Source organism: Labrus bergylta, chromosome 11, assembly GCF_963930695.1.
Source record: "Labrus bergylta chromosome 11, fLabBer1.1, whole genome shotgun sequence".
Taxonomy (NCBI): Eukaryota; Metazoa; Chordata; class Actinopteri; order Labriformes; family Labridae; genus Labrus; species Labrus bergylta.
Genome location: NC_089205.1, coordinates 13,255,371 through 13,268,451, shown reverse-complemented (window position 1 = coordinate 13,268,451; position 13,081 = coordinate 13,255,371). Strand labels below are relative to the sequence as shown.

At 40.5% G+C, this 13,081-nt stretch overlaps 2 protein-coding genes across 4 annotated transcripts in view; one reads left to right on the top strand and one right to left on the bottom strand.

The window, feature by feature from the left end:
- Positions 1 to 762: 762 nt before the first annotated feature.
- LOC109989830 (protein FAM124B) lies at positions 763 to 7,791 on the top strand. 2 transcript variants are annotated; one of them, XM_065960560.1, is made up of 7 exons: positions 763 to 1,189; positions 1,605 to 1,636; positions 2,186 to 2,463; positions 2,750 to 3,145; positions 3,827 to 4,023; positions 5,123 to 5,285; positions 6,116 to 7,791. In XM_065960560.1, exons 3-7 carry the CDS (start codon positions 2,259 to 2,261, stop codon positions 6,685 to 6,687), a joined length of 1,533 nt encoding a protein of 510 aa, XP_065816632.1. In that variant the 5' UTR covers positions 763 to 1,189; positions 1,605 to 1,636; positions 2,186 to 2,258; the 3' UTR covers positions 6,688 to 7,791. The 2 variants fall into 2 exon arrangements, with proteins under 2 accessions (XP_065816632.1, XP_020497383.2); XM_020641727.3 differs by having other exon boundaries at positions 765 to 1,189; positions 2,251 to 2,463.
- A 760-nt stretch (positions 7,792 to 8,551) lies between these two features.
- The window catches only part of mmp28 (matrix metallopeptidase 28), a 19,683-nt gene continuing 15,153 nt past the window's right edge, over positions 8,552 to 13,081 (bottom strand). For both annotated transcript variants that reach the window (XM_020641766.3, XM_020641765.3), the window contains exons 6-8: positions 10,379 to 10,528; positions 10,043 to 10,210; positions 8,552 to 9,325 (exon numbers count right to left, since the gene is read on the bottom strand). In XM_020641766.3, the coding sequence (XP_020497422.2) occupies positions 8,931 to 9,325; positions 10,043 to 10,210; positions 10,379 to 10,528 (713 nt within the window). In that variant the 3' untranslated portion in view covers positions 8,552 to 8,930. The remainder of the gene's footprint in view (positions 9,326 to 10,042; positions 10,211 to 10,378; positions 10,529 to 13,081) is intronic.

Sequence of the window (13,081 nt, the reverse complement as noted above, 5' to 3'; positions counted from 1 at the left end):
CGATGGGGTCAGAGCACCTTAGCTAGACTAAATATGTTATTTACATTGGCACTATTGAAAGACACATGTACCAATTTATCAGTTTAGGCCTATGTCGAGCAATTGATAGACAAGGCTCTGAACTGTGGCCTTCCTTTGGACATTTCTTAAACATTAAAAATGGAAATAAATATAAAATGAAAAAAATAATTCCAGATATCTAGTGACTAAATTTCCTAAATTAAAATTACCACACATTAGGCCTTGAGCTTGCAATGACACTTCATTCCTAGCAATAATTATTTTATGCAAATATTCAGAATATTAAATATGTGTAGGAAAAATGAAGTTGTGGAAATCTGAAATTAAAGGCCCCAATACACATGAATGGGCAAAAGTCACGTAATTTTCCCAAGGAATAATGTTCCTTTGGTAATTCAAGTGAGTGAGAATACACTTTAGATGAGATGGGTCAAAGGGGGCCTGCTGACATGGATATCTAAAGTAAAATTACTTATTAGTGTGTTTGCCTGAAATGTTAAAAAGCTTTTGCCAGGGGCTATAGATATAGAGAGACTACATAGTTGTATGAAACTAAAAGCTTTGCTTCAAAGGCGAGCTGTTTAGGAGTGTAATACTCTTAACAATGTGTTTAATTTCCAGGGGTCAGAGCCTCCCCTCTACACGTCCCCTGCACTTTTAAATCTGTCCATCTGGGCTTGTCCCCTTTGTCTTCTCACATTGTTCGACACACGCCATCTGCTCCGTGTTATCAGAAGCGGCTTTAGATTTAAAGTAGCAAAACTTCTGCTGCTCCCTTTCGCCCGGATTTTATTCTCAGTGTCGTCCTCAACACAGATCAGCATTTATGTTCACTGAATGAGTTCTTCCTGAATTATCAAGAGCCTCTATTCTAACCTCTAACATAACGGTGTGTGGTTGCCTGGTGACGTCAGCGTCCCAGCAAAAAAAAAAAAAAAAAAAAGTCCCATTTTTTTTTTTATTGTTGGACTGGTGCAGGCTGCTGAGGGAAATCAACAACAAAAAAAGGATGCCTTTTCATTTCAGCCCCGACGAAACGCTCAAACTTTGTGTTGGAGGAGGGCTTGACTAAATGTGAAAGGTGGTAACAGGCTATGTTTCTAAGAGCGGCGGTGTGGAAGAAGATAGAAGACGATGAAAACGTGGAGTCCGGAGCTGAAGCTGCAGAGTGAGTCTCCCTGCTGTTAGCCCCGTGGCTAACAGCAGCTAGGACAACTTCGCCTTTTCTGCTGTAGCCACAATGGAAAATAATAGTGTGTGAGAAAGTTTACTGTGAAATGCGCTGACATTCCGGGCTTGAAACTTCACCCTCTTGCATTCACCATAAGCGCTCCCCTTGAATGTATTACAAATGTACGCGTAAGGTGTTTTCTTCATAATTCAGCATTTAAGCGCTTCTGTTTAGCGTTACAATAGATAATGTGTTGTCATGGTGACCGGTGCGAAGGGGGCAGGTTTCCAAAAACCACACGACCACAAGATGGAGACAGATTTTTGTCTTTCAACCAGAACGGGCTGAACTTTTGAAAACACAGCTTATGAAAGTAATAAATCAATGTGCTTTTATTTTGTGTGCCGTTTAGGTCTGACTACAGCAGGATGTCATCATCTGGCAGTAAGTGTTCCTTCACTCTTACAACCCAAGTAGTTCACTTTTAGTCACAGGAGTGTTGAGGTGGTCTAAACTGAGCAAGAGCAGAATACATAAATATCATGACTTTTCATCTCTACCATAAACCAAGTTTAAAATCCCTGAATCTTAGGGCTCTTGAAATGCATTTTTACTGCATTTCTAACGAAAGCGTCCTCTATTTAGCCCTGAAAAGTATTTGATGTCACCCTCTCATTGAAAGTAGTCTATGTATTATACAGAGATATCTAAGTAAACATAAAGGAGAGGCTATATTGTCCGTCTTGTATTGATGATGACACAGGTCGTAATTTAGCAAAGGTAAACGCAATGTATTGATTTAATTAATTGTTTTTTTATCGTAAGGCTACTATACCTTGTCAGTAATATTCCTCATGGCAAGCAAACTTGTGATGATGGTAATACTAGTAGAGGAACCAATCTTTAATGGTTTCTGATGCTGTCTCAGTGATGCCCAGGTTTAACATTCTCATGTTTCATCTTCTTTTATGTATTTTTATTTTATTTGTAAAGGGACCGTGTAAAACATCTCGGTGCACTAAATTTGCATTTAGTGTTGTTTTTGTGTGGAATCACAGTTGAGCTCATGACCAGCCGGGTCAGACAGAAACGGCCGCAGCAGCCACTCCTGCTAATGAACCTTCATCTGCTGTCCAACCCTGGAGACTCACTGCTGCTGCAGCAAACCCTGGATCGCCTCCTCCGCTGGCTCTGTCCTAGCCTTCGCATCTTCCATGTGTCAGAGAGGGCCTGCCCGTTCAGAAGTTACACCCGTCTCTGTCCTGTGGCAGGTGAAGCTCTCTCATGTGTTGTTTTGCATTTTATAAACATGTTACATAGGCAGGTTTAAGTATTCATATGCGAAAAGGAACATGCTTGCTAGATTTGAGAACAACATATTTTTTTACAGAAATTCATATTTACATTACAACTTTCATGCATGAAAAATAGCCCATAAAATATTGAACTTCTTAGCGATTACTATTTATTGTTGTTTATAATGCAAAGAATGTATCTGTTTTGATTTAGGATTTACTGGGAATACATTTTAAAAATACATTTCTAAATATGTTTCAGGCTTGCCTTCTCTGGCCATCACTTTCTTCCTCCATGAGGCATATGGAGAGGAGCGAATCCTCAAAGTGGTGGACTTCTTCCAGCGTCCACCGTGGCAGTACCACCACACCGAGAGCTGCAGCAGGCAGACCGTAGGGATCCATATCACATCCAGCTGTTCCCCCACCAATGCACTAATGCAGCCCTACCTCCTGCCCAGCAGAGACTTTTACAGCTTGGGCGCAGGGATGCCTGTGTGGGGAGTTCGACCAGTACACTGTGGAGGAGAGATACTGCGTGTGACGCTGTACAGTGGATATGACAACTATGAGGACGCTGTGCGGCTCTATGAGACGGTGTTGCAGCGACAGGCAGAGGAGCAGAAGACAGGCTTCTGCTGGTTCACTCTCCACACCGGTACGTCTTTGAATGTTAAAGTTGTAAGCAAGGGATGAGCAACTTTGATGACCAAAAGGGTCACAATGATTTAATCCTGACTGCTCAATGGCCAAGTAGATACACATTTTAGTATACTTTCAATTAGCAGATTATGATTATTTACAGTTTAATAAAGGGACAATCATGAAGCTTTCATCTAACCTAATTATTCTAGCATTTTTGTTTTCAACCCAAATGTAAATAATCATGCTTAACTTGATTAATTGACACAGATACAGTTTAAGCAATTTCAAGCGTCCAGGTACTTAATATATATTTTACTTTCATCTTCTTTTTAACTGCATTTAGTAATGCTTCAAAAACGAGCCAATTATATGTCCACATTTGTTGAAAAGAACAAAACATACAGTATAACAGCAATCAAAAGACTTTATTTCAGTATTTCTACTTTTTATGTTCTAATGCTTTTGTTCTGTGAATGGTGTTTTAAAGTTGACTCAGGTTGATGTCCTTCCTGGAATGTTTCATGTCTAGTGGTGTTTGGCAGTTTTATCATTATAACAAAATTAAGTTAAAACATCTCTTTTTTTTTTTTTTTTTACTTTTTGGAAAAACGTTTTTAACCGTCCTCATCACATTCCTGTCAGAAAAGCTCTTTGTCTCTATATTTGTCTGTTTCGTTTGCCCCTCCACACACAGAGCCCGGGCTATGCCTGCAGCTGGCTATAAAACAGTTGTCACAAGGGGTTCGGGTGGAGCCATGCAGCTCTGCTGTGCTGCAGTTCAGTGTGGAAGAAATCGGACAGCTAGTTCCTCTGTTGCCAAATCCCTGTACCCCAATCAGCACAACACGCTGGCAGACAGAAGACCTTGATGGCAACAAATTACTCTTCCAGGTAAGTGCAATCGAAACTACACCTAATGTTAATCTGTCCAAAAATAGATATTCAAAGTTTTGATGAAATTGTGTACGTTTGATTACTTTATTTTGCCTTGCGCTTACGTTGTGGACATGATTATTCAGTTCCTGCTTTTGAATTATAGGTTTGTCTTGCAGCAGAATGATTGATTTTGTGTGTGAGTGAATTAAAATCTACTCCACTTTGCTCTAGTTGATTTATTACGGGTTAATTCACAAGGTTTGTTACACTTGTTGTTGCTCTGGTCTCCAGTAGTCTGCTGGAAGGTTAACTTGTGATGGTTAGGACAGGATCTGTGTTAATTATCAAACTAAAATATTATTTCTTGTACAGGAAGGTTTGTGCTCAATAAGAAGCTTGCCAAGTTTCTCGATAGCATAAGGAGATTACTTTGGATGTAAGCAACAGTTGCTTTTCAAACAAAGGACTAAAAATGTTTACAGTGTGTCATGTTTATGTTAGAGTTTGACAAACTTATGATGATTTAACGTATGATTCATCTAGAAGAAGATTTTCTACTATTCTCCAATGAACTGAAAAAGAAAACATACACACACAATTAATCTGGTATACAATCATAATACTTCATTGTTAATTGTGATGAGAAATAGTAGAATACCTGAGTTTTACTGCTATTTCTCTGTTGAAGACAAAGTATGACATAATAAATGCATGTTTTTCTTGACTGAATGCGTAATTAGTTTATGCGTTTAATGTCTTTCAGTTGCTCAGAATAAGAAAAAATCAGTTTAAAAATATTCCTATGACCGACCCTTGTGATCGTTCATTTAACAATAGGGAGAGAAAAGCACTTTTCTTATCACTCTTCCTGTGTTAACGTTTGATCAATCAATCCATCAATATTTATGAGAGCATATCTTGTCACTACTCTGTGTTAAATATATGATGAAATCATTAAGGCGTGTGGTTCCTTCTCATAGCTTTCCCGAGCTGTCACAGCAGCCATATGTCAGATGCGTGTATGTTAATACTGTCAAAGTTACTTATCTTGCTTAAATCTCTTTAGTCCGAGTGTAAATCATAATCCCTCTCCTCCTGTCCTTCTGTGCTGCAGGTGAACACCCCGACCCAACCTCAGCGGCCTCTGACCTGTGCTTTCCCTCTGACCTACCCCAGCGTGTCCCCTCGAGGAATGCAGCTCAGGAGCTCAGGACAGAGTCACAGCCTGTCGCCCTGCAGCCTCCCAACATCGCTGCCCAGGCAGACACGCAGGCAAGGTGAGTATACAGATGGGAGACTGTGTCAAGATGCTGAGCTCAGCTGTTCACCACGGTGTGTTGAATGTATATTTAATTTTAGTTGCCTAAAATTTACAAGGAGCGTAGAGAAGATGCAGCAGAAGAGGAAGCTAATGCTTGTTGATCTGACACAAACAGAACGATTGAACTCAAGTCGTACATCCTTTATTTTATTTTCCCCACTTCTCACAGATGAAGTAGTAAGGTTTGTTTTACCTATTACGCCTTCAAAGTTTCCTGTGTAGGTTTGGACTGTAACTAGAACTGTTGATCAGTTTTTATAGCTACAAACTCAATGGGATGCCAAAGGCAGGCAAGAAAAGCAGAGCACTGAACAGACATTATAACAATTCTGGAGTAAAATACTTTTTAAGGTTAAGGCAGCCTTTAATATTTGATGTGAAAACAGTTTGCAAGATTAAACAAGCCATTTAGCTACATGACTATGAAGTGAGTTGAAGTGTTGTTGACACACTTCAGTACAGTAATGTGTTTCTCATTCTTGGCCCATGAGCCTTTTTTAATGACCCAAAATTAGCATGGTGCAAGAAGTTTGTACGCTGAAAATGTATCTACTTCTTGTATTTTAGATTTTCTCATCAAATATGCAATGACAAAAAAACCTTACATTCATGGTGGTATATTAGTTTAGATACTTATTTTCCATTTCCGATTTATCAGGATAAGAAGTCAAAGAAATCATCAGTCCTGTGAAGCTAACTCTGATCAGTATCATGACATCTGAGTTTATAAATAGGGTTTGTAAGTATCCTCCTGACTCTGCTTGATGCGTGTCTTTGTGTCGACAGGTCCCAGGCCGCGCAGTGACCCCGTCCTGGAGAAGCTTCATGGCGGAGCAGAGAGTCTGGGATCAGGAAGCTGCTGCAGCACCCCTCCAGGCAGCTCCTGTTACTCATCGCAGCGCAGCAGTCCCTCAACCACCAATCACCCTGAGTCTCCTCTGCGCCCCTCTATAACCCGCTCCCTCTCCCATCTCCTTCTGGAGGAGGAAGAGGAGCCAGAGACCAACGTGGACACTGGAGTTGCTGTCACAGCTCGCTCTGAAACTGCTGTCACAACAATCATTCGCTCTTCTTCCATGGACCTTTTAAATACACCCAGTTCTGAAAGACCTGCAGCTGTTGGGGCATCAGCCAGGTATGGTCTGGCCAAGGAACTGATTGAATGTCTGCCATTGAAGCATATAACACTGCAGGGCCCCTCGCAGACAAGGGGCTACGCGGGTTGTCTAGATGCAGCCAGGCAGGGCTGTGGAGGCAGGACTCAGGCAGCAGGACAGAGTCCCTCCAAAAGGCCTGTAGTGGAGCTGCTGTCAACAGGTTCAAACAGCGACCAGCAAGTAGATGAGTTCTTCATCTAAAAACCCTCCAATACACAGCTCCCTGTGGTGATGAACACACTGCAGACAAGATGAGACACCCTGTAAGTGGATCTGAAGTCATGCTGGAGGACACAGCTGAGCAGCTTGACATCTTCTGTTGTCATGATTGCTGCTCTTATGTCAAAATTTGGCTGCAGGGGACACTTTCCACTCAGAAGTTACTTGAAGTCTAGATTCTGAAAATGGTTAAATTCATCTCATGAGTTTTAATGAATATAATGTACAATGCTTCTAATCTGTTTGGTACCTGTAGACAAAGTGGAACAAGATCACTTATATATTTGAAGGCAATGCAGCTAATGAAACAATGAATGTCTTTTCATATCACTAATGATATGTGCAGCTAAAGTGCTGAAATGCATCAATGAGAATAGTAAAACATGAAGGAGGCGCTCTGTATGAGGAGTTACTGTCAGGATATTATGCCAGTCCAGTCCTCTGTAAGATAAATCATGTGTCGATGAGAGAACAGAATTAGTCTGACTTTGCTTCACAGTGTATATTTGTCAAACCAAGCTTCACACTGTTAACAGATAGCTAATTGGCTGTTGATGACTTTTGTTTGAGTGCACTTCAGAGCAGTTAACTGTATTGAAAAGGATTTATTCCTCAGATAGCATAGAGATAACAGGATTTTCTAAATTACCACTTAAAGAAAACTGACTTAAAGAAGGTATTTAGTGTTTAATATATATTTTTAAATTGTAATCCACCATTAGTATGTAAGCTGTCTTAAACTGAACCTGTGACTTCAGAAATGAGGCCACAGTGAGATGAAGTAACAGAAGACAGATGAAATTTAGTGCAACCTCAGCAAGTGCATCAAGTTTGGGCTCCAAAAGACGGTTGTCAAACTCAATAGAACAAACCATTGTAATGATTGTAGCAGTTGGAGACAGGTCTTCTACTAGATATCAGAGAAAGTGAATCTACCGTGTCTTTTTAACTCTAGTTTCTCTTGGTCTGACTAGTCTCTTTCATAACAATGATTTCTTCAATTTTTTTCCTGTAAAGTGAACTTTCAAAATTGGATTGTGACCTTTAGAAATAACCTATGAATCAATAAAACCGAATCCTTGTTTATTTTTGTGTTATATGGCTTCATCAAATGCACATAAGTTAAGGTTATCCAGGGTTAGGGTTATGGTTAAAAATGTGTTAAAAATGTTTCTGTTTGTTTCTGTTTAAAGAAAAAATCAACAGTGAGGCTTCTTTGTGTTTAAAATGCATTGTGATGCAGAGAAATGTCTGAGGGCTTAGAATGAATACATACCGGTACATAAATAAAACCGATTTCGGTCGTGGACGGTTTGTGAAGGATAACTGTCTGTTGTCAAAATGTATAGCTGCGAGAGAAGTGTACTCGATAATGAGCTGAGGGATCATCGACTGACAGATGACTGCTCTGCCTGCACTGATCAAAATGATGAAAAATCACGCTCTCAGCAGATGGTTATAAGAAAAGGTCTTAGGACATTGTCTGATTTTTCATTACACACTGTTGACAAACTACTGTTGCGTTTCACCCTCAGTCACAAAAAATAGACTAAATTGTATTCAGGTCTTATGGATAAAATGGAATCATTTCACCTCAATACCTTTCTTTAAATGCATGACTGTATTGACAGCTGTCAGCTTAGTGATAATATTTACCAATTATCCCTTGTCATGACATTGTTTACCTACCTGCACTGCTCTCCTAAACTTCATGTTCTTGTTGGTTATCATGTTCAAACAGTTGAATTCTCTACCTCCTCTTTTAAAGATGTGAATCAGAGTTAGGATACATAATGTACTGAGTGTACTAAAGCATGCAAGTTAGAGGGAACACATGATTCCAGGCCACAGTAAGGAAAATATATTTATACAATATGTTACATATGTCAGTGACATAGCAGAAGGAATGATATAAACACATATCTTTCTGTTTCTCTTTTAGTGTGTGTATACTCAAAGAGACAAGAAGATGGGTTTCAAAGCATAGTTTCAACCAAATGTAGTGTGCATACGTATCCATTGCTCTGCAGTATAAAATACGATAGGTGAACCCAAATAATTATGGTAGTTTATTTTGTTAAATCCCTTCATCTCATGACTTTTTTGAGCTTTGGCCCCGTCTGCCACATTAAATTCCACTGTTGCTGAAAGCAAATAGCCACCTGTATATTTCAGGAAACACTCACACATTGCACTTTTCTAAAGCTAACAGCTCCCTCTGCTGGTCAAAGGATGTTATTGCTCAAGGGAGCGTTGCTGCAACCAGTCCAGCTCAGATCCTTGGCCCATTGGCCCTCCTTGGTGACTCGCACCTTGACGGGGTCAAACTTCCAGAAGCGCTGTTCTCTGAACAGGTAGAGGCGTCCGTCTGGACGGGTCAGAGCTCCATTGGTCCCTTGTGGTACACCGGTCCAGTCTGTAAGCCTGCGGGGGTAGTAGGGCTCTTGATGCAGGGTTTTAAGATTAAGCACAGAGTAGCGGCACCCCTTAAAAACTACCATGTGACCCAGAGGAGCGTAGAAGAAGGCACAGTCAGGGTGGCGAGGGAGCCCCAGCTCACTGCTCTTTCTGGGGAAGCCAGGGTCCAGGACGCTGCCTGTGTAGCGCCACATCCGTTTTCCTGCACACCCAGAGGCATGAAATGATTATAAACTCTTGATGTTTTCTGATATCTTTTGATAGTTTTTGTGAAACACGTCATTATCCCATGATATTTGATTGTTGAAGTTCCACAAAGTAATCTGTTATTTAACATCACATGACATGAGATAAAGACAGGTAAACATCACCCATGCTCTTCTCACGATATATAATAAATGATTCCTATTCCTGTAAACAATTTAAAAGAAGCAACGGTCTTTCAAAACTAGGAAATCAGACTCTGAAGACTTGTCTTGCATCCCCCCCAGAGAAGGACTTTGAATAAACGAGTATTTTGGGGTCCATTGCTTTGAGGAAACGTAGACTGCTACTTGTACTCTTAGGCCTCATTTCTTTTACAGACAACAAGGGACAAAGAACAAGAAGAAGATAATTGAGAAAGAATAGAAAATGTAAGGCGTTTCAATTTGCATAAAACTGTTAAGAGCATTGATCTAATAACACTGTCAGGTTTTTGGCAGCAAGGCAAAACTTTAAGTCAAGTTATTAGCCTTTAGCACGAAGGTGAAGGGACTTACAAATTACAGCAGAGTCTTTAAAAAGTACTTTCTTATTTGAATTCCACTATATAGTCTATTATGGGGGCATTAACAGATAGGTGAAGTAAGGCAATAGGTTAAAGGAATGCCTGTAAAAAGAGGTGTGAGTCACATTAATGGGCTCACTGAAGCACTACCTTTGAAAAAATACCACTTGGAGTCCAGTGGGGAGAAGGCTGCAGCTTCAATGGCTGGAGGAAGGTCAGACCAGCGCTGACGGAGAGGCAGCGGGCCGCTTACACCATCGTCAGCTGATACTGTCCAGTACACACTGCCCCGAAATACCAGAACTGTCTGGTTCTGGTCTGGATACACACAGACAAAACGGTCAATACATATTTACTCCAGTACAGTTTCATATTTTGACCAAAACAAACCTATCTTCTCTGGCTTTTTAAGCATCTGTAGTAACTACGCTTATGAAGGATCTGGTTGTTTGGGATGCCCCTCATAACATTTCGTCTGGAACTCACCCATAGTGATGGCATCAAAGACACCTTGGCAGTAGAGGGGCTGCCCCGTGGTATGATGCTCGTTGTGAAGCTCTGTGACCTCCCACTCCTGCAGCGCGGCGTGTAGAACCTGGCCGGGAAGCCTCACAGGAAGATCACCTGATGGCTTACCTGAATGCAAAAAAACAAAACGAACAAGAAAATAAACCAAAGAAAGAACCCTCTGCTGTCACTAACTTGGAGAAGGTTGTCTATTCATCTGTTAATGTATAATTTAAAGACTTTACTGGAGCAGTCCAGTGTCATTCTCATGAATACCAAAGGCAGTGTGAGTCGTTTCTAAATTGGACAGGTCGGGAACAAATAGAAAGACAAACAGTGTTGGTTACTCCAAATCAGTTCTTGGTTAATGCGAACATTTAAATTGTCCTTTACAGGATGTGGTCGGGTAGATGTATACAGATGGCTGACATTTTACTGTAGAGGAAATAAACAGTGTAGTCCTGATAGAGGACACCAACCACCTCAACCAACTTTTAAAGTCCATCAGATTTTTTTTTTGGCCTGAACAGCCACATAATACTGACTCCTGCCACATGAGAGAAAATAATAAAATACAAAATAATGAATCAAAGCTGAATACAGAGAGGAAAGTGAAATAAACTGAAGCATAAAGAGTAAATGAGAATGTTTTAGGCGTGTTTACAGCCATTTTTCTTGTTTGTCAAGAGCTGAACAAACATTTGTGTGGGTGGAGGATAAAATCTGAACACCCAAGAACAGGAGGAAGCAGCAGGAGAAATAGATATGCACACCACAGAGGACAACATGTGGACAGCTGCCAAATAATGGTCCCACTGTGTGTCTGTGTGAGTGTGTTGTGTGTTGTGTGTGTGTTTAAGATAAGAGTTTGCATTTACCCTGGGGGAAAATGATGTACATATTGACTGTAGTGCAATTTAAATGTAAAGTTTGAGCATTTTTATTGTCAAATGCCCTCACAGGATTAACATACTTATTGTGCAGGATGATGTTGTATACTCATATACCAGAAATGTTCATGGTACAGCTGATTCAGAAGGTGCTACTATAACCAAATACATGTAAAGCTTGGTCATGTAATCCATAAAATCAATCTAAACTTTTTTTTGTTTGTTGTTGTATAGAGCATGGATGCTGATAGTGGTTAGCATGCATGGCCCATATACGGATACTTTTCCAGCATGTCATTCCCCCACTCTCTCTCTTATTGATTTCTGACTCTATCCACTGTCCTATCTCCAAGAATAAAGTTAGAATAAAATTAAACCTTTAAAAACAAATAGTATGGGGCGCTGGTGGCACAGTGGTTAGTGCATGGTATGGAGGCTGTAGTCCTCCAAACGGCCGGACCAGGTTCGTATCCCACTTGTGGCTCCTTTCCCGCATTTCATTCCCTACTCTCTCTCTCCGACTTCCAACTCTATCCACTGTCCTGTCTCTCCATTAAAGGCACAAAATGGCCCAAAAAAATGGTATGGTGCTAGTCATACCAAATGTAATCTCAAGACACTTCACAAAAAGATCCGGTTTAGAACATACTGTTTTTTATATTACGTTGTAGAAGGGGAGGAGTCTGTCTGAGTTTTGTTCATGTTTAGCACTTGGTTGATTATTACTTTCTGACACTAACAATATACAGAAGGTATGTCACTCCTGTCATACACAAGGGATCTAACTGAATTGTGCAAAGCTACAAGACATGTTGACTACAGAGAGTATATGACAAAGAGAAAGGCTGAAATAAACTAATTCATTAATTCATCCTTTATTGATCCCACGAGGGGAAATTCAGATTTACACTCTGTTTAATGAACATGCTACACAAACATAGGCTGATATACACACACATGCACAAACAGAATCCTATGGACATGCACTAATGGAGAGCTCTCAGAGTGAGGGGGCTGCCCACAGCGAGCGCTCCAGAGCAATTTTGGGGTTCAGTGCCTTGCTTAAGGGCACCTCTGCAGTGCTCAGGAAGTGGACTGGCACCTCTCCAGCTACCAGACAAATTTCGAGACTTGGTCCGTGCTGGGACTTGAACCGGCGACCCTCCGATTCCCAACCCAAGTCCCTTCTACATGGCTACTACACTGTCAGGTATCTGTGCTGTAATATGTAAAATGTAGATTATGATATGATGAGGTCTACTCAGTATTTTGGTGATAATCAAGTTATTCCTTATAGTGAGTCTATTGTTATTCTTTAAGCATCATTACTATATTTACCAGTCGTGGAGTGTACAGTAAATACTACATTTACTGTAATACTGTAAACTTAAAGTGCACATTTAGTGGATTTGACTTTGTTATTTCCATATTATCCTGCTTTAGTTTTCTATTCTGCTGCATTTCTGTGGAAAATTTGCACCTTTGACAGCATTACTAAACCTCAGTATGACTACAATACTTTTTTTTTTTTTATATTTACTTTTGGGCTTTTTGTGCCTTTATTGTTGAGATAGGACAGTGGATAGAGTCTGAAATCAGGGAAAGAGAGTAGGGAATGACGTGCGGGAAAGGAGCCACAGGCTGGATTCAAACACAGAGGAGGAGAACTACAGCCTGGCGCGCGCACGCACTAACCACTGCGCCACCAGCGCCCTCTACAATACATTTTATATTGCACACTAATACATCAGTAATATTGTACGACAAACACCCTCAAAGGGTCCTTTCTGAT